The sequence below is a fragment of the Chrysoperla carnea genome, chromosome X, assembly GCF_905475395.1.
Source record: "Chrysoperla carnea chromosome X, inChrCarn1.1, whole genome shotgun sequence".
Lineage (NCBI taxonomy): Eukaryota > Metazoa > Arthropoda > Insecta > Neuroptera > Chrysopidae > Chrysoperla > Chrysoperla carnea.
This window is the reverse complement of record NC_058342.1, coordinates 23,108,971-23,130,772: the sequence shown is the minus strand read 5'-3', so window position 1 is coordinate 23,130,772 and position 21,802 is coordinate 23,108,971. Positions and strand designations below refer to the sequence as shown.

At 31.1% G+C, this 21,802-nt stretch overlaps 2 protein-coding genes across 3 annotated transcripts; both read left to right on the top strand.

Annotated features, from left to right (window-relative positions):
• Positions 1-5,973: 5,973 nt before the first annotated feature.
• LOC123302497 (myogenesis-regulating glycosidase-like) lies at positions 5,974-10,484 on the top strand. Of its 2 annotated transcripts, none has more exons than XM_044885440.1 (6): positions 5,974-6,071; positions 6,966-7,088; positions 7,445-8,496; positions 8,564-8,953; positions 10,054-10,210; positions 10,278-10,484. In XM_044885440.1, the coding sequence occupies exons 1-6, from the start codon at positions 6,041-6,043 to the stop codon at positions 10,460-10,462; spliced, it is 1,938 nt and encodes a 645-aa protein (XP_044741375.1). In that variant the 5' UTR covers positions 5,974-6,040; the 3' UTR covers positions 10,463-10,484. The 2 variants fall into 2 exon arrangements, with proteins under 2 accessions (XP_044741375.1, XP_044741376.1); XM_044885441.1 differs by having other exon boundaries at positions 5,985-6,071; positions 6,969-7,088.
• A 3,478-nt stretch (positions 10,485-13,962) lies between these two features.
• LOC123302491 (exostosin-1) lies at positions 13,963-19,147 on the top strand. The gene is made up of 2 exons (XM_044885434.1): positions 13,963-16,130; positions 17,967-19,147. Exons 1-2 carry the CDS (start codon positions 14,023-14,025, stop codon positions 18,145-18,147), a joined length of 2,289 nt encoding a protein of 762 aa, XP_044741369.1. The 5' UTR covers positions 13,963-14,022; the 3' UTR covers positions 18,148-19,147.
• Positions 19,148-21,802: the final 2,655 nt, after the last annotated feature.

Below are 21,802 nucleotides of genomic sequence, written 5' to 3'. Positions count from 1 at the left end.
TTGATAAAATTCATTTGGGTCGGTGTATCACCAAAGATAAACTGGAAGTAAAGCGAACCCGGGAGTGAATTTAAACTTAATAAAAACCTTAAAAAGACATATTTAGGACATGGATAAGTTCAGGATCTTGCAAAAAATTTATATAACTTTGAATTTCCATCTATGTACTAACCAACTATTAGGCCATTTTAAAAATCTACCCAAGAAAATGTTTGTGATGTTGAAATTATCAACATCAGACAGTTCACTTAAAAGACTGGTCATATGCTTTTTATTGGTAATGCGTTCCTCAGTTAACCACCAGAATTACGTTCTGTCAAACCGACACAATCGTCGTTGGTAATGACATCACAAAAATAATATGAAATTTTAATTTTTTTAGGTTGTAAATCTAAGAAAGAGGTAAAATATCATAATAATTCTTTTAAAGGTTAATTCTAAAAAAAATTTGCTTATTTAATTTTTTTTCTTAGTCTGAAAAATAACGGAGAACTTAGTGGGTAAAGATATTACCGTTGAGAAGAATCAGAACTGTATCGTTAGTATCTTTATTAATGCATTCTTCAGATAATCGCTTCCATATCACGTTGAAAGTGAACGACTTGAAGAACGATATCGAACCCTACAATTAACGTATGTCAAATAGGATGAGAATCTGGCTTTATAATTATCTGGTAATAATTACATTTGTGTTTTAGACATAATGCTTAATTTGAATATAATTATCACCTCAATTAACTAATTTTAATTTAAGTTCAATTTTTTGTTGTTTTTGAAATTTGCTAATGGATAAACAGGTTTTTTCAAAACTCTGTGAATATTTTTTTGTTTGTATTCAGTAATTTTAATATGCTTGGGTGGCCAGAAAATGGAATCGTTTCAGGATAGTATTAATTATAGTAGGTATATAGTAAAAGTTTTTGGAAAATTCTGAATGCAATCGCAAACAAGAAAAATATATTATTAAAATGCATTTATTTGTTAATTTTCATTGTGATTTTATTGAAAAGCTGTTATTAAAGAAATTTAAATAAATGTTTTAACAAAAATTCATAATTTTTTAAAATTTTTAATACCATTTTCCTTGGGTCGTCTTTAAATGTTCGGTGTCCATGTTTACTAACTAAAATCACACTTTTTGGAAGAAAAATAAAACTCGGATCATGACAATATTTAAAGCAATCTCTTATAAAGCAACTCATTTTCCTGAGGACACTTTTTTGCAACTCTAGCTTACTAATATGTCCTTTCTGCTATCCCCATGAATTGAGTTGTTGAATAAAATTTTTGTTGTTGACAAAAATGGAAAGCTCGCATATAAGTTCATAATAATTTTAAAGTTATATATATAGTTTTAAAAAACTTTTCAAAAGAGAAACGAAAGCGCCCGAAGAAAATAATTTTCGCAAAACATCGTGTTACGTAATATTTTTTATTATGCATGTATATATTTATACATAGGCTTTTTTATTTTAACATTTCTACGTCACAAACATAGCACACTATGCATAAATAACATTTGTAATCTGTGAATTCCTTTTTATATCTTATATATTATTACTCTAGCAATTTTATTTCTGTCCATACCTTATCTTTCTTCCTCCTTTATCAAATTCCATGATTCACACCTCATTTTGAAGCTTATTATGTTTCGGTTTGACGAAAAATATACTCTCGGTCTAAAAATGTACCGCTTAGGCAAAAACAAGCTAGACAAATAATTTGAACGAAAAAATATCATAAATTTAAATAATTAGTTTATTTTTTTAGTTTGTTGTTTTTAGCCACGGATACAGGTAGCCCACGAGTTACGGTAACTACGGGAGCGGAATTCCATTCCATCTCATAGCGTTTAATTTTTCATGGCGATTAGGAAAAATTCCCCAAACTGATATTGTGACATGTCATATTACACCGATTACATCTTACTTATTATCCATCATTAATTATCATTAAAGAATTATTTCATTTATTTTTTAATAATTATATGTTTTGAATAATTTAAATTTATAATTATAAATAATTTTAATACAATACATAATTACATAAAAATCGTCACATGTTTTAATAACTGAGGATTTGTTTTCATATGAAAGACATAAATTTATAATATTTTTGACCTCACTGACAATTTTATTATAAAGTGTAGGTAAAGTTCACCTTTTTTGTAGGTCTTTAAATCGTGCAAAAAATTGATCACGATCTTTCATTGAAAATAATGTACGCTAAGAATAACCCGGCTAGGTAGATGAGTTGGACTGAAGAATCATATGAGATATATACCTTAGAGGTCCTTAAATCGAAACAACGCTCTGCTAACAGAATTTTTTTTAAACAAAATTGTATCTTATTTTCTTTGATATGAACCATAACAGTTGCATAACAGGTTGGCTGATAAGTCCCCGGTCTGACACATAGATGGCGTCGCTAGTATTAAATGCATATTATTTTTATATAGTACCAACCTTCAAATGATTCGTGTCAAAATTTGACGTCTGTAAGTCAATTAGTTTGTGAGATAGAGCGTCTTTTGTGAAGCAACTTTTGTTATTGTGAAAAAAATGGAAAAAATGGAATTTCGTGTTTTGATAAAATACTGTTTTCTGAAGGGAAAAAATACAGAGTCCGGAAACTCATTATCAAGCCAAGTTTTTGCTTCCACTGTATTTTTTCCCTTCAGAAAACAGTATTTTATCAAAACACGAAATTCCTTTTTTTCCATTTTTTTCACAATAACAAAAGTTGCTTCACAAAAGACGCTCTATCTCACAAACTAATTGACTTACAGACGTCAAATTTTGACACGAATCATTTGAAGGTTGGTACTATATAAAAATAATATGCATTTAATACTAGCGACGCCATCTATGTGTCAGACCGGGGACTTATCAGCCAACCTATTAGTTCCTTTTCTCCTATTGGCAGGGAGCATATAGTAGATGGAGGGCATAGTTAAATCGACCGTAGCGCTGTTATCTTAACCCAATCACTAGAGGCGTTGAAACCCGTATACTCTTTTTTAACATTGCCAGTAAAGGGAGCCTTTTCCTCTATCTTATACTCTTTGATATGAATCATAACAGTTGCATAGTTCCTTTTCTTCTATTGGCAGGGAGTATAGTAGGTAGAAGGGATAGTTAAATCGACCGTAGCGCTGTTATCTTATATAATTTGCAATAAATCATGCGTCTCTTTTAATTGCTCACACGTAAATGATATAGAAATGTCTAGTTGCATTAGAAATTGCGAAAATAAGAACCAAAATTGTATTAATAATATTATTTAAATGTAAATTTACATAATTACTTATTTACAAAATAATATTAAATTTTCAATGTAATTCATATATACAAACCACAAACTTATATGTCAACTCATACAATTATAATTATAAAGTAGTTTATGGTTACCATGGAAATAGCCTGAGATAAAACTCATGCACGATGCCAATAGTTGTCATATTTTAATGTTCCAGGAAAAATGTATTTATTTACTGAACTCTGGAAAATTTAAGTTGATATCGGGAGACGGAAAAAATTTAACGATTTTTTGCGTCTTGATCAAATTTTAAGAGGTGGAAATCTTATTTTCTGCTCATGTGCATACTGTACGGGATATAAGCTTCTCAATGAGTGTTTTAATTTTTTGTTTTTGTAGTGTAACTTATAATTAGGGTGTAATTCCTTGCTATTTTTACTTTAAGATTTTCTTTGTTATGAAGGGGGTATTCTGCGTCTAGAAGCCTCAATTGTAGGCACTTTTCAAAGTAAGATTATAAGAAAAGGAAAAACATTTATGTAGCCATTTTTCCATATGATATTTTTGACATTTAAAAAATACAAAAAGAAAATTGTAAAAAAAAAATAAAAATTCTTTGAACTACAGGCTGTTGAAGTGGGGACTATAAAAAAACACGGCATTCGCATTCTGGTCGATACGATTCGAGCCCTTGTAAGTGATCTGAATCAAAAAATTCCTATAATAAGTAAAGATTGTCAATTTCAAAGAAATCGATCGAGTAGAATTTGACTCTTAGTTTCAAGAAAGACGCGTTTTAAGTTTGAGAGACAATTCCGGCGAGTAACTCAGATAATAATATTACCCACAGATCCATACATTATCCTTCTACTTCATATGCAATGTTTGCAAAGTTATTTCTGCTAACCGAGCTGTTTTGCCTTCTAAGCTCGCAATACAGAGCGATCAATTCAAACTTCGTTACCAAAAAATCCACTGTATCTCCGAAAATAATTCAAAATTTGAAAAATCCGTTTAAGGACATATTCTTAAGGGTCTAGCCTTTGTAAATAAGCAAGAAAAAAATCGATTTCTTCAAATTTGTAGACCAGAATACTGCCACAAGTACCTACACTTGAATATATGTTAGCGATGGGTGTAATATTACATATTTTGACGTCAAATTTTCTTGGAATGGTAAATTTTTAACTAAACACAAAAATCATGCACGCGATTTAACAGATCGATATCGTGGTAATGGCGTTGGTAATTAGTTTACATTTAATAACATGAAAACACCTGAATTATTCATACTCGAATTAATGTTTAGATCATGAATCGAATGAATGGATGCTATATGTGCGTCCGAAGGTTACGTATGAAAACTTACCTAGTTAATAAGTGAAGAACAACAACTCATCTGATTAGAAACGGATTTTTTTTTGAAAAACAAAAATAATAAACAATGTCAATGAGTATGATTCTTGAGTGCTCGAATTTTTTAGTGATAAATGATAATACAGGGAAATGATTACACACAGTTAATTGCATTCATTTGATTAAAATTACTCATTTTCATATGAGTAGAAAAAAACCATAGGCATCTATTTTCATTATTTTAAGGATGTACGAACACCAGGTAATTTTAAATAAAAAGCTTGAATTTTTATACCATGCATATATGTAATATGTCGCCCTATTAGCTCAGTTGGTTAAGGCGTTACCAATTCCGTCCGCGGTATGCTGTAAAATTAATTTAATTAATAGTTGTGATGGGCTGGTGTAGTGCATGGTATATGCATGAAGGAGATGCACTACGCCTCTGAAATTGAGGAGCTGATAAATGAAATTATCAGCGGAAAGGTGGTAAAACACATATATGGAATCACAATGGGCTCTATAGCCTAAGTGGGTCCGTCGTGGACAGCCAATATAACCCAACCCAACCCAACTCATATATGTAATATGCAAGGTATAATAAGTTTAGTCCCAAGTTTGTAACGCTTAAAAATATTGATCCTAGACATAAACTTTTGGTATAGATGATCATAAAATCACCTAATTAGTCCATTTGCGGTTGTCCGTCCGTCTGTGGACACGATAACTCAAAAACGAAAAAAGATATCAAGCTGACATCTAAAAAGTGAGTATTTTTGTAATTTGTAAGATAAAGCAAAAGTTCAGCAAAAAATATTCCTTATAAAAATATAAACAACTTTTGTTTGAAACATTTTTTCGTACCTAAACATCACTGTTTACCAGAGAGGGCGCAAATTAGGCGTAAATTGTATGGTATGTACCTATTATATGGAAATATCAGTTATGTATGTGTGACATGTAATGCGATAAAGTAATCAACACTGTCTATACATGGTATTTCAACAATTAACTCAGTCAATTGTTCGTTTTCACTTATTTTAAATATGAAGTTAGACTAAGTCTAAATCAATTTGAATGCGTAATCAACACTGTCTATACATGTTATTTCAATAATTCACTCAGTCGATTGTTTGTTCTCACTTGTTTAGTAAAAAAATTTTCAATTGTGTGTCTTTTGAACAGACGCCAATGTGAATTGTTTCTTTAGACATGAGTATGATGAATGAAAAAAAAAAATTGTTTGAAACATTTTGAAAAAAAAACTAACAAGTGTTTGATTATTTATTTATCACCTGATTAAATAATAATCAAAATGATATAATAAATAGTAATAAACAAATCAAATTATATAAATTTGTTTACCTTGATGTGCATTCACATATTGTTTTAAACTCCTTTCAAGTGTTTAAACATTTTCTCAACAATGTTACTCAAATTTTCTATCTGTGTTATTTGTAAGTACAATATTCATACATTTATAATTTTATTTATTCCAGGCCCTTCTTTTTCATTGGACACTGTGGGCAACTACCCAGACCCCAGTGAGTACCATCCGCATTGGGTGGTACCGCAGTTTGAACATTAGGTGGTCCAATAAATGGCCCTGATAACTTTCACTCAGTGCCGGATTTACACAGTCAGCAAAAGAGCAATTGCGGTCTGACGGACCTGACTCATCTTTTTAGCTGAATCAGCTATTTTTAGCGCTATATGATTTGAAATATTTTTAATTTTATCTTTGTTTAAGTTTGTGGCTACAGATCATTATAGATTTTTGAATTTCCATAAAAAATTGAAAATAACTTAAGTAAAATCAATTTTCTAACAAAAATATAATCGAAATCGGTCCTGACTCTATTACCAGAATACAAATAACCTTTTTCATTAAAGTTTCCATATAGGCAATTGTTGATACAATTAATTTAACAATACCTGAATAAATTTTAATACCAAATAAAAGAAACTTGAATTTTTCAAAACTGGTAGAAATCGGTATTCAAACTTATCATACGATTCAAATTTACCGTTGAAAGCTTAGCAGACCTTAAAAACATAAATTATAATATTAAACTTTGGCCGAAATTTTGGATAACTGTCATAAGATCTGATGTAATAAATATTCAATAGCTACTCCAAATCTTTCGTCAACTTTGGATTGTGGATAACTGCAAAAGTTTCGTTTTCATATTTTGATGGCTCGGAGAAAAGTTACACATCGAAAATTTTACTCATCAAAATTTGTTACCAAGAAATACGTAGTCTCAAATATCCTCTTATTTCGTTGAGAGCTACCTTAAACCAAGAAATTACTACTAAACGACAATTTTGCTCATCAATTTTTTTTCCAGTAGTTTTAAGTGTATGTGAAGTGTTAGATTCACATCCAACGGGATCCACAACTTCTATTACCCATAATACTCAGCAAGTACGAACGCCAAGTGGAATAAGTTTAATTCATACAGTTTATCGCAGTAAGTACAATTTAATTTTTATACCATGTTCATAACCGTCCCAGTGGTCGAGCGGTCTAAGGCGTTAGTCTAGGACCGTTTCGCTACTCACTGGGAGGTTGTGGGTTCGAGTCCAGGCAGCGGCAGTGCGAACAGTCATAATTAATAGAGGTGCAGAATTGATCCCATTGTCGTCGCTTGGATAAGAACGAAGTAACCGAATCCACCCAGATCAAAATGTAATTGTAAATATGTATACGTAGTTAAATAAATAAAGATGAACAAATAATGATGTGGATATATTTCTTTACCAGGATTCCTCCCAAGGCAAGTAGGACCAAACTTGTAACACGATATTATTTTTTTTCTTTTTGCAGATGATACAGAAGTATTCAAGATTAATATTGCTGGGGGTGCTGACTTCCCCCAAGTAAGTTGGGGAACTTGTGGAAAAAATTGTTGGGACTTTGAAGCAGCATACGTCGATATCCAAGAAATTTCTGAAGGTCATACCCGTATGGTATGGACAGTTCGAGATCCAAATACAACATTATCGGATTGCGTTCACTTAAAAAATCAAAGTTGGTTTGGTGGTCCGGAACAAAAAGAACAATATTGGCCAATAGATGAATTAAAGCTTAACGATTTTGCTTATATTACGAAGGAAGATGGAAATTGTGCGGTTATTGAACCATATTGGTTATCCGAAGTGGGTGCTTATATTCACATCGATTCTGACACCCCGTTATTTGTAACACAAAATCGAACAGAAGATACCGAAAAAGATCGAGTTTGTTTCACTGCCAAAATCGATGGACCTTACATCCAACGCAAAAATTTCACATTCACTTACGACATTGTAGTGAAAGAAAACGTGAAAGAGGCTCACAAACATGCTGTGAAAACATTCTTCGGTAAACCAACTGGAATACCAAATGCAAAAATGTTTGAAGAACCAATTTGGTCCACTTGGGCGAAATTCAAACGTGACGTTAACACCACAGTCGTTGATACATTTGCCAAAGAGATTCTTGCAAACAATTTCACAGGACAATTCGAATTGGACGACGACTGGGAAATATGCTACGGTGCATTAGAATTCCGTAAATCTAAATTCGAAGATCCAAAAGCCGTTGTGCAAAAATTACACGATCAAGGTTTCCGTGTAACACTTTGGGTTCATCCTTTCATCAATACAAATTGTGATCCATATTTTAAAGATGCGAAAGAGAAAGGTTATTTGGTAACAAATGAAAATGGTGAAGTTGAAACACAATGGTGGAATAGTGGTAAAGGAGAAGCATCTCTTGTTGATTTTACAAATGAAGAGGCAAGAAAATGGTGGGCAGAACGTTTATGGAAATTGAAAAATGAAACCGGTTTGGACAGTTATAAATTTGACGCTGGTGAAACCAGTTGGGCACCTCAAGTAAGTAGAAACTTTGTCGATTATTTCGATAGGAGAAATAAAAACTGATCTCAATTTACAATTTCAGATTCCAGTTTTCTTTGGCGGAAAAAATGAAACTTTCAACAAAGTACCAAATTCTTTCACCACTGAATATGTGAAAACATGCGCTCAATTTGGGGATTTAATTGAAGTGCGTTCCGCGTACAAATCACAAGAGTTGCCAATATTTGTACGTATTGTGGATAAAGATACTCGTTGGGGCTTCGAAAACGGTTTACGCACTTTGATTACGACGTTGTTACAAATGAATTTAGCTGGATATCCATTAGTGTTACCTGACATGGTTGGTGGAAACTTGTATGGAAATGATACAATTACTGGCGAATTATTTATTCGATGGCTACAAGCTAATACATTTATGCCAAGTGTTCAATTTTCCTTGGTCCCGTGGGATTTCAAAGACGAAAAGATTGATGTAAGTTTTTTTATCCTTTCTAAAACCTTTAAAAAAAAATAAGAAAAGTTTTTGTTTTTTAAGAAAACAAACAATTGACTGAGTTTATTGTTGAAATACCCTGCATAGAAAGTGTTGAATGACAGTGCTTGCATTATTTTAAATAAATTAAGAGAGTTTAAAAAATCAACCCAATTATCGAAGCTTTTTGGCCGCCATTTGTTTTGGTTTGCGAAAATTTTAAACCGAACCATGACGCCTCGCTTTGCATAGAATAATATGGCAGACATTGTTAGTCGTTTCTTATGCAGGACGTTAAAACGTGCGCCCTGTCGACTGAATTTCGTATAACACTGTTAATGTGGGTGTACCAAATATACGTTAGACCATTTGTATGTCAATCTCACTCGCACTCATCACTAAAGATTAGTTTGCACCCTAACGGGTAAGCGGGTTATGTTTACGAAATAATGTTTGAAACAAAAGTTGTTTATTTTTTTATAAGGATCATTTTTTACAATTAAACTTTTGTTCTATCTCTAATGGTTTACAAAATGAGCCCTACTGACCCAAGACCCAATTGAAGTATGTTATTCATTTACGAACTCAAGCTCACTTTTTACGTTCTTAGCACGCTATAAAAATTTCTGCTTGATATCTCTTTTCGTTTTTGAGTTATCATGTCGACGGGCAGAGAACCGGAAATGAACTCTTTAGGTGATTTTTTGAACACCAATACCAAAAGTTTGTTCGTAGCTTCAATATTTTGAAGCGTTAAAAAACTTGGGACTAAACTTAGTATACCTTCATGTATATTTCATATATGGTAGGAGCTAGTTTAATCTATGCATCTCTAGCCAGAGGCCACTTATTAAAAAATGATCTCAACAAAAACTGTATACTTTAATGGAAAGACTAAATAAAGAATATACTTTATAGAAGAATAATCCTCATTCAAAAAACTAACATTTTTTATTTAAACCATTTTTTCGAAAATCGTCAACTGTACTTTATTACTTTGTATTTAAATTTCAATCGTATGCCTATTTTAAACTGGTCAGAATCTGGAAAATTTGATCATGTCTAAAAATTTCGTTCACTAATTTGTCGATTTTTTGTAGGTATTGGGAATTTCACAAAAATTCGTAAAATTACACGCTGAATACACACCAGTGATTATTGAAGAAGCAAAGACAGCTATTAAAGAAGGTATCCCACTAAACGCTCCTGTATGGTGGGTTGCTCCAGAAGATCCTCAAACATACCGAATTAATGATCGTAAGTTTTGCTGATAATTCAAATCTAAGAAATTATGGTATTTATTGGTTCAATTTTTTTTTTCTAGAATTCTTATTAGGAGATAAAATTTTAGCAGCGCCAGTTGTTGTTGAAGGTGCAGTGAAGCGAGATGTTTATTTACCAAGTGGAAAATGGAAGGATGGTAACAATGGATCTGTTTATGAAGGAGGACGTACTCTTAAGGATTATCCAGCTCCAATTGATGTTTTACCATTTTTCGTTCGCCAATAAATTTGTAAAATAGTTTAAATAATTTATAAATAAAAATTCAAAAACAGTTTTACTATTTTACTATAATTAAGTTTCCTGTCTCAACATCGAATCCTTTTTGAAGTTATACCTACACCTTTAGTTATAAAAAAATGATGAGAGTAAATTTTTATAATGCGCGCGCATAGAGTGACACGAAAACTACATGTTGGAGTTAGTTAAAATTTTTTAACACCATGAAGCTAGTCGATAAACGAAATATCACTCACAAGTGTTACCTATAATAGGCAGGTTAAATGGAGTATGTACTATTTGTATACATTATTTATAAATTATTATATTTGTTATTATCGAAGAAGTATGACTTCTTACGTGAGTACATAAGTACACATATCCATTTTTAATAAAGTTTGTAAAAAGAAATAAGTTGTACTCGCTCAATCAGTGTTCCATTCTATAAATAGACCTTTTCACTTCAATTACGATTCATTATTGTTTCGGACAGAAAGTAATAAGTTGGACAAAGATATAAAATATTTGTTATTCATTTTATCACATTAATTTTTTAACAAACTGTCCGAAACAAAAAGTAATCACTTTTTAAAATGAAAAGGTCTATTGTTTATGAACAATTATGTCATTATATCTGTGTTATATTTTTATATTTAAATGAACTTTATAAATAGGTATTCACCTATTTGGAATCTTGAAAAAAAAATCAAATTTCATTTTCTTTTATTGTGATTTCCAACGGTAGTTGGGGTGGTTTTCACAGCAAATTTGATTTTTCCAATAAAATACATCGCGATTAGAATTCGATCCTTTTTCACAATGTTTATAGGCACCTATACAAAAAAATTTTTCTATGAACAAGAACAATATTTCATTTCTATGCGATAAAAACTGGCTAAACTTATAAAAACCAAAATTATTCTTACTCAACTTGGTAAAGAATACTGATTTATTTAATAAGTAAGAGCCATCTGACAAAAAATTACCTAAGTATTGCGTTTAGATCTCGACTATATTTGTTATAATGTTAATTAATATTTGAGCATTTCGATAACAGGTGGCTTCGTTACTCAAAAAATTCAATATTAAACTTTTGCAATTTCTACCCCAATGATATCCCATTTTCACGAATTCAGCAAATATTATCTTAGTTACCTACGGAATAAATTATCAATTTCAATTATTTAAGAATAATGAATTAATTAATTTAAACAGAAACTCAAGTTTAGTTTGAATTTTAATTTGAAACAAATTTACTTTCAAGCAGTAAATTTTAGTCAAGCATTTCAAATCTTTCAAGCAGTAAATTTTAAATTCCAGATTTATATAAAATCTAAATTTGGATTCTTTTAATTCAAATTAAATGAAATTACCTTTTAATTTTAATAGGATACATTATACTTTTGCTTTAAAGATTGAAGTTTATCTTCCAAGGTTTTAATTTGCAATTATAAATCTGTGCACATTGCACTGTAGCTGTTTTCTATGGTTGCCAATTATTCTTATTTGGCAACAATTATCTGTCTAAATATTTGCATTATTTTTTTTCATTGATAAGTAAAAATTTGAATTTAAAAAAGAAAATATGCCTATAACGTTTCACATGGAGGAATGAGCAATTTCTGATGTCACAGGGAACATTTGTGAGAGAAGCTCAAATCCCGACCAAATGCCTTCTCGATTCTTAATTTTTTACAGTGTGGTATTAAAAAAAGGATAGAGACTGGGAACTAGGTACTACAAAAAGGTACGTTTTTGACTTTAACCAAACCTACATATCCATTTTCAATCCACTAGTTTGTGAAAGAAGCTCAAATCCCGGCCAAATGCCTTCTCGATTCTTAATTCTTTATGGTGTGGTATAAAAAAAGATAGAGACTGGGAACTAAGTACAACAAAAAGGTACGTTTTTTACTTTAACCAAACCTTCATACTAATTTTCAATCCACTAGTTCAATTTGGAGGGACTGTATAGATGTGCATGCCCAGAAAAATGTCGAAAAAAGCGGCTTATCCCCTGGAAATTCTCTCTAAATTACTGAAATGATGCCACAATTTAATAACATCAATCTGCCTTATCAAATTTCAGCTCATTTGAACTAACGAATGGTCGTTGGAGAAGCTTAAACGTTCGGAAATTTTGTGTTTGTTTAAAATTTCCATGCGCGTGTCCCTTTGTAACCTCGCACCCTAGGGTTACCATCGACTCGGACATCGCCCGACAGTGATGGGCTTAGAAGGTTTTGCTGGACGGCCAAAAAGATGGAAAAAGAAAAAAATAGCATTATAATTGCTGAATCTCCACCACGATGGATTTGACCTCAGCAACTAGAGTAGTGAGAATTGATTTTGTTCATGATTTTAGTGTTTATAGGACTTTGCAGCTTATTTTGTTGGTTTCACGATAAGAAGTCAGTTGTAAAACTTAAATATTCGTTCTATTTGAGTCACGTTCGTGCAGAATTTTCATGTTTGTTCGTTTTGTTCGAGTCATGCTTGCGTAAAATTTTTATGTCTATACCTTGTGATTAAGTGTTGATAGATACTTAAGGATTAATGCCAAAACAAACTGATTTATAGTTTTCGTGCAAAACGATAGACAAAATTTGCAAATTTCTAATATATTTATATTACTTCGTCCTTATATTTTTTATATAGTTGAAATAAATTAAATATGACGAAATTGGACTTTTTTGAATTTCTTTCTTCTCACCAACAATACTACTTTCATATTGTGCCAGATGTAAGACCTGATCAAGATTCAAGATTGCAACCCAATCTTGCCTGCAGACACGTTCTTGAACCCCCAGTTTCCCGTTCATCTTCGATATGGTACATATGTATATGAAACTGGCAATCCTAGTTTACAAATTGCACTGCATATACAGTAAACATTGTAAATAAATTGTTACAGTAAACACTGTACAACTTTTTTTTGATTGTCAAAGAAGAATCATACACATACATACATACTATACAAAAAAAACAGAACTAGGTTCAGTCTCTTCAAAGAGATACACAAATGACAAAATGAATTAGTAATTTCGATTGAGATAACTCAATATTGAGTGAAGTCAGTATACAGCAACATTTTATGAAGTACTTGAAATAGTAATTACTGGGTATTATAAAATTCATTGAACAACAATTATTGTAGTCAATAGCAAGTTTATCTGTGTGTATTTATTGTAAATAATTAGATGCATATTATATATGTTTGATATAAAACCGTGTGCGAACCGAGCAAATTATTTTTATTTTTTTGAAAAAACAGTGAACAGTGAATTACTTCAAGTGAACAGATTTTTAACATAAAAAATATACGGTTATGTTATGTCATTTTTTTTATGACAATTTACTCAGAATTTATAAATCGAAAAGCAGATGTGATTTCTATCATCTGAAAATATATAAATAACATACATGAAAATGTAATTTAAACAAAAACATTGTTTTAGTTTGTTAATGTGTACAAAAAAATTTATTTAAAAAGAAAAATGAGTGGAAAAACTTAGTTTAAAATGTGCAAGGTTAGAATTTTATTATTAATAATAATTTAGCATGCAAAAATGCAAGCGAAAAAACGTTATTTACTCGTTTTATTATCGTGTGCATTTCTTGCATACTGTTATTTTGGTGGATATCGATTGAAAAGTCATCATTTTATTAGCACAATTAACACAGAATACGATCAATTAAAGTGTTATACATCATCGTCGAATTCACCTAGTGTAAATGAAGTTCCTCCGATAGCGAATAAACGATGGATGATGCCGAATAATAATTATAAAGAATGTCGAATGGAAACATGTTTCGATTATAATCGATGTTCACCGGATCATTTAAAAGTGTATGTTTATCCACAAGAACAAACAGATCCAACAGGAACCTCTACGTTAATTAGTGCATCGTATCAAAAAATCCTTAGTGTTTTACTGGAATCACGATATATAACAACAGATCCTTCTGAAGCATGTCTCTTTATACTTTCATTAGATACCTTAGATCGAGATCCTCTTTCAGCGGATTATGTACGAAATATGCCAGCTCGAATCCAACGATTACCACTATGGAATAATGGATTAAATCATGTTATTTTTAATTTATATTCTGGTACATGGCCGGATTATGCGGAAGATAGTTTAGGCTTTGATTATGGTTTGGCGATTTTAGCGAAAGCCTCGATTTCAAATAGTCATTTACGTCCGGGTTTTGATATTAGTATACCGTTGTTTCATAAAAAGCATGCGGAGAAAGGTGGAGAACCGGGTTACGTACAAAATAATCGATTTCCATCGAATAAGAAATATTTGTTGGCGTTTAAAGGGAAACGATATGTTCATGGTATAGGATCGGAAACTAGAAATGCGTTGTTTCACTTACATAATGATCACGATTTAATTATGGTTACAACATGTCGACATGGTAAAAGTTGGAAAGAATTAAAAGATGATCGTTGCGATGAAGATAACCTCGAATACGATCGATATGATTACGATGTTCTTTTGCAAAATAGTACGTTTTGTTTGGTGCCTCGTGGAAGACGTCTTGGTTCATTTCGTTTCTTGGAAGCATTACAAGCTGGATGTATTCCAGTAATTTTATCCAATGATTGGGCTTTACCATTTCAACAGGTTATCGATTGGAGTAAAGCTGTTATTTGGGCGGATGAACGTCTTCTTCTACAAGTACCAGATATAGTTCGTTCAATTACACCAACAGATATTTTGGAAATGCGTCAACAAACCCAAATTTTATGGCAACATTATTTTAGTTCAATTGAGAAAATTATTTTTACTACGTTAGAAATAATTAAGGAACGTATTCCTTCATCGTCGTCCGCATCGACGTCAATTAACAAGTATCGAGATGGTTATTTATGGAATACCCATCCTGGTGGACTTCTTACGTTACCACAATTTAGTGATTCCTGGTGGAATTATCCATTCTATTTAAAAAATTTAAATCAATTAACTACGTTAACTTCAACGGATATTAATAAGTTTACATGTGTAATTTACTGCCATTTAGGGATGCCGTTAACTCCAACTTCATCCCTATATCGTCTTATTAAAAACGTTAGTAAAAGTAAATATATTGTTCGATTAATCATTGTTTGGGTGAACGATAAATCGCCACCATCCTCAAATCGTTGGCCTGTAATGCCTCCAAACATTCCAATGAATATATTACCAACAGTCGGAAATATTGGTACAAACAGTGGAGCCGCAAATAGTGCAACAACTACGGGTATTTCTCAACGATTTTATCCACATTCGTTGATACAAACCGCTGGTGTTCTTTCACTTGACGAGGATTCGTTGCTGACTACCGATGAAATTGATTTTGCGTTTCAAGTATGGCGTGAATTTCCTGAACGTATTGTTGGTTATCCGGCACGATCACATTATTGGGATGATTCGAAAAGTTCGTGGGGTTATACTTCGAAATGGACGAATGATTATTCGATTGTGTTAACGGGAGCTGCCTTCTATCATCGTTATTATAATGTTTTGTATACGCATTGGTTAAATCCATTGTTGCATAAGACTGTCGAACAAAGTCAAAATTGTGAGGATATTTTGATGAATTTTCTTGTTAGTCATGTGACTCGCCGTCCACCAATCAAAGTGACTCAACGTAAGCAGTATAAGGAACAACAATTATCTGGCGTTCGGTAAGAATTTTAATACCCCTTTAGTCGAAATATTTTGGTCAAATTTGGTTAAATGAGATGATACAATCGACCTGGATGATTAAAAATTTATAAAATCAATTTTGGAGAAATCACGAAATAAAAAGTTTATTTTTTTGGCCAGAGGAAAAGATAAACTTACTTTCAGAATCCAAATTTTTGTTATAAACTTATTTACTGACCAAATTTCCAGGCAATAATGGTTGTATTTTGTGTGTTCTTTTCTTAGTATTTTGACCCGCTGATTTTGAATGTCGACGGCGAAAGCCGAATTGTTTAACCAGTTCCGGTTTTGCTAGCAAAATTTCGAATCCAAATGTTGATCGATTTTTCAATTACGAAACAGACGTTTTATGAAACAGAGTTTTTCAAAAATCTCTATTAGGGCAAAAGTTATTGCAAAATAGAGGTTAAAGCGCGTTCCTCCGCTACGCCAACTTTTTCGCTCATATTGGCTCCTTTACTGGAGCTAGCAACGATTTTCCACGTTTTCCACAATTTTTTGCAATTTACTCGAAAACTGTGCATTTTAGAGAAAAAACAGTTCAGTCCAAAATTATCGGGCGAAAAATTTCCGATAGATTTGTATATATAAATCTTATACTATCTTTCATATTTTCTGAAAAAAGATTAAGATTTTGTGGATTTTTAAATTTATCTTCAAAACTGTATTTTAGAGAAAAATTACGTTGAATAAAAGTTGTTAAGCATAAAATTTCCAACCTATCTGTATATTTTGATTGAACCCAATCTTTAGCATTTTTGGAAAATTGATATATAAATAAAATTTTCCCCGTTTTTCCGCAGATTTTTATAATTTATTCAAAAACTATACATTTTAGGGAAAAAACACTTCAGTCTAAAGTTGTGGAATGTAAAATTTCCAATCGAGATATATATATAGTTTTTTTCGGATTATAATTTTCACCACTAGAGGGTGGAAAATAAGTATGCTTCGTATATATTTATTCAAATATCGATATTTCCGAAAATGTCAAAGGTTGAGAACAAACAACATATACAGATCGATTGAAAATTTTATGCTTAACAACTTTAAAAGTATTTTTTCCCTAAAATGCACAGTTTTTAAGAAAAATTTAAAAAACTACCAAAATATGAAAGATAAAAAAAGTTTCTTCATTTTTCGAAAAGCGGTTTTCTTGAGATTTTGAGCTGATTTTATTCTGTTCAGGGTTCAAAAGCAGGCAAGGTCGATGCAGAAATTTAAAATTTGTGTAAGATCTCAGACTAGCTTGATACCCGCCCGCTTCACTGGGCTTAAAAGTAAAAACCACCGCTTTATATAGCCTCCACCCTCTCTTGATATGCACAGTTTTCAATTTTATTAATTGTAAATTAGTCATAATTCATTGAGTATATCAGAAAAGTTGGCCATGATTTGTTTGACGTTTATTATTTTAAATTTTTACAGATTTCTTTAATTTATGGTTCAAAATGATGATCATAGATCCATCTATAATCATCATTTTTAACCATAAATTAAAGATTTATGTAAAAATTTAAAAAATGGTAAATTCCAGATTAAATTTAATTTTTTTAATATATCTTTATAAATTATAGTTCATGTGTTATTCTGATATTATCAGCTATATTGCTGTACAGTTTCATTAAAAACCATTCGCTAATTTTAGCGTAAAAGCGTAACAAACAAACATGCTTACTTTCACATTTATAATATTATAGGGATAGGGATAATAATAAAAATTTTACTGTAATCCAGTGCTCATTTAACCAGATTTGACTGTATTAGAAATTTTGAATAAATATTGATTGTGTTTTGTTTTGATTTACGAATAGTTCACCGTGGAATGATCCAGATCATTTCGTCCAACGTCAAACGTGTTTAAATACGTTTGCAGCCGTTTTTGGTTATATGCCTTTATTACGATCTAATTTACGTTTAGATCCAGTCCTATTTAAAGATCCTGTATCAAATTTAAGAAAGAAATATCGACAAATTGAACGTGTAGGTAGCTAAAATTCAATTTTTCATATTCATTTTTTTAATTTTAATAAATAAATCGAGTGTCTCCAGTCATCGTCAAATTTGATAAAACATTTTTGTGAGATTTTATAGAATTATGTAAAGCTTCCATGACTATCAAAAATGTTGTGTGTTTGACAGGAAATTAGTGACAACCGGAAAAGCAACTTTTTTTGGTTAACCACAATATGATAGATAATTTATAATAAATTGTAAATATACGGGAAAAAATTACGACAGCACTGGACACTTTGTTTAAACGTCAACACACATTTGATTTTTAAACGTACATCGTTTAAAAATACGGCTAGGAAACTCCAAATACAAAAACAAAGATCCTCTATTGAAGTCAATTTTAGTAAATAACGATGTACGATAAACAGCGCCACGATTGATGTACTAAAATTGACTTCAATAATTCACTTAAGAAGTTTTCGGACCCAATATGAATTCAGTACGTTTAAAAAGTATCGGATTTGTGTAATCGGTACTAAATCATTTGTATAAAGAATTAAATATAATCCCTAAAAAAATAAAAATCCCTTTTTGCGATCACTTGAAACGATCTTAGATTTAAATTTTTCTTCAATCAATATATTCAATTGATGGTTTTTATGAAGAGAAACACAGCTCATTGGTTCTTACAAAAACTAGCAAAACTCATTGAATTTATTCTCATAGTCCGTAGAAAGAGTAAAATTACTTCTCTGCGTTTTTTAAATTATTGATAAATCATAAGTAACCTAGTGGTATAAATTGGAACTACTCATAACGGATCAGGATCCTGTTTTTATTAGTACAACTTATTATCGCCAGTTGGCGGAGTTGCAATTCCCATTCTTCTAGTAAAGTACCAGTATTGCCATCTGTTAGTCTAAATGGGAACTATTCAAAGCGGGTAAGCTCCCAGTTATTAGTAGTTAATGTATTATTGGAACTTATGCAATAGGGAACTATGAAAAAGTACTTCAAAAAGTTAATTTTCTTAATAAAAAGCCACAAAAAATTGTATTTCGGTAAAATAAACAAGCTTTCTTGCCATAAACTTAAATTTTTAAACCTTTTTTTCTCGCAAAAACGCTGTCAGCTATTTTGGTGACGTAATATTGGTAAAAACAACAGTCGTGTTTGTAATTATATATGTATTTATAAATAAAGTTGATGGTAACATAACCTATAAAACTATGAAAGTCGTCAACAAATTAGTAATTAATGCATATTATTTTTACCTATATGATGTCACATCATGGCGGCTCGTGTTTTAGGTCACGTGATATACGGATTAAAAATTACGACTTTTAATTTTAATATAATAAAACAATAATGGGTTTTTATGACTTAAAATCAGAATATTTAAGTATATTTCTACATAAATTTTAATTTTTATCAAATTTCATAGTTTATTTTTCACTACCGGAAGTAACCTATTGCAGGGTCGTCAGCGATCAAAAAAAAAAAAAAAAAACTGAATATATATCTGTCTACGAATTTTTAAAAAGCTTAACGCGTTTCGTACAGTGACTTTTTGTAAGAATCTGAGTTATGTTTTTCTACATAAGAAGTATCGACACTTGCGCATTCAATACTAGCTCAGTAAATAGATACTCTTTGGATTTGAGTTCTCAATAATTTTTTAGTTTAAAATGATATATTTTTTTTTATTCTGACATTCTATTATTTTTTTTAAATAAACTTTTAATAGCGCGCCACTAAGCGACAAATTTTAACAATGCCATTTATCTAATATACATTCCTAATTTTATGAAAATTTTTTTTTATACGTAAATCGATTACTTTTTTATTACAATTGATTTTATACTCCTGGATAAAGAACTGTCTCTATTATTATTCCAAGTTAAAGTTACATTTGGGATTGTAAAATTCAGAGGACACAAGTTTATTTTTTGGTTGTCAAGGGGTTAGTAGGGGTTACCTAACCTAATCTATCCCTTGTCTCGAGCCCGCCAAGGAAATTCTAAATTAAAAAAATTATTTTTAAGTTATTTTTGAGTTTATCACTAAAAGTTATTGAATCATAGTTAGAGAATTTAATTTGCATGAATTTGCGACGAATAGCATGCCTGATATAGTGTAAAAACTTTTCGCGTCCCCTTTTTACAAGATGGCGATCGCGGGACAAGGGTTGCGAAGTCACAAACATGGATTCAATTTTATACCAACCTCCTCTCGATAACTAAAAAATAAAATTGCACCCTTTGACTTATTCACGCTAAGCGTAAAAATTGTAATATTTCAATGGATTAAAAAAACTGTCTGTATTATAATCGACAGTCTGTGATTAGACGCCATCTTGTTTATTATAATGTCAAATCTTTCAGCTGTCAAATCATCGACTTTTTTAGGTTATTTAATATTTTAATCGGGTATTTCCAAAATCTTTTTGAACCCCTTTTTACAAGATGGCGGCCGTGAGGCTAGAGTTGCAACCCCACAAACATGGATTTAATTTTACACTAACCTCCTCTCGATAACCAAAAAATAAAATTGCATCCTTTGACTTTTACACGCTAAGCGTAAAAAATTGTAATATTTTAATAGATTAAAAAAACTGTCTGTATTATAATCGACAGTCTGTGATTGGGCGCCATTTTGTTTCATGTAATGTCAAACGTGCCAGCTGTCAAATCATCGACTTTCTTAGGTTATTTAATATTTTAATCGGGTATTTCCAAAATCGTCATTTAAATCAAAATATTACTGAGAAATAAATTATAAAAATTTAATTGAATCATTAAATTTAAACAGATAATTAATTTTTCGGAATCGACATGTTTTGAAACTCATATTTACATCGATAGAACATTTAAGATCACTTTTTTTAATGATGAGACAGATCGAGATGCTGTTTTTATGTTTTTGGCATTTGATTCAGGAAATCAATTATAAAATTTGCGACCTATTTTGATTCTATCAAATCCATGAAACTTTTCTGGCATTGCCAGGATGCATTTTCGCAATGACGTTAACAAAAAAAGGAAGAACTTAACGGGGAAAAAATTTACGAAATCGGCCAAATTTTGTTACTAAGGGGTGATTGGAATCGCTGATCATGAATAAGATGTTCAAAAGTTTCCTCGATGCACCTGGCGACCAGGACAACCTGGTTGTACACCTTATCCTGCAGGATTTTTCACGAAATGCATCCAAAATCGGTATATGGGGGTTTTAGAGGTCGCTGAATCAACTTAGGTCACAAATTTTATAATCGATTTCCAGAATCGAATGCAAAAAATCGCATCTTGATTGGTCTTGTCCGAAAAAAAATTGATCTCAAAACGATCTTAGTGTTCTATCGTCTCGCTTATTACTTCTTTTATTTGAAATATTTTGTATAAAATCAAAAGGACAACAATTTCGACGTTTCTTTGGAACACCAATCACAGTTTATCATTTTTAATGAGTAATTTTAAAGAACAGGCAAATATCAAGCAGTATAAAATCGAAATACTTTTTTTTACTCAAAACTCAAACTCCAACTCAATAATTGAATAGATTTTTTAAATAAAAAAATTAATTTTGAATTGAACACTCCGGGAATTGTTGCCAATAAAGTATACAGTTCGAGATACACGCCTTATCTTTCAACATCTTTACCGAATTTAGATCAATTAATTAAAATTTCGAACTA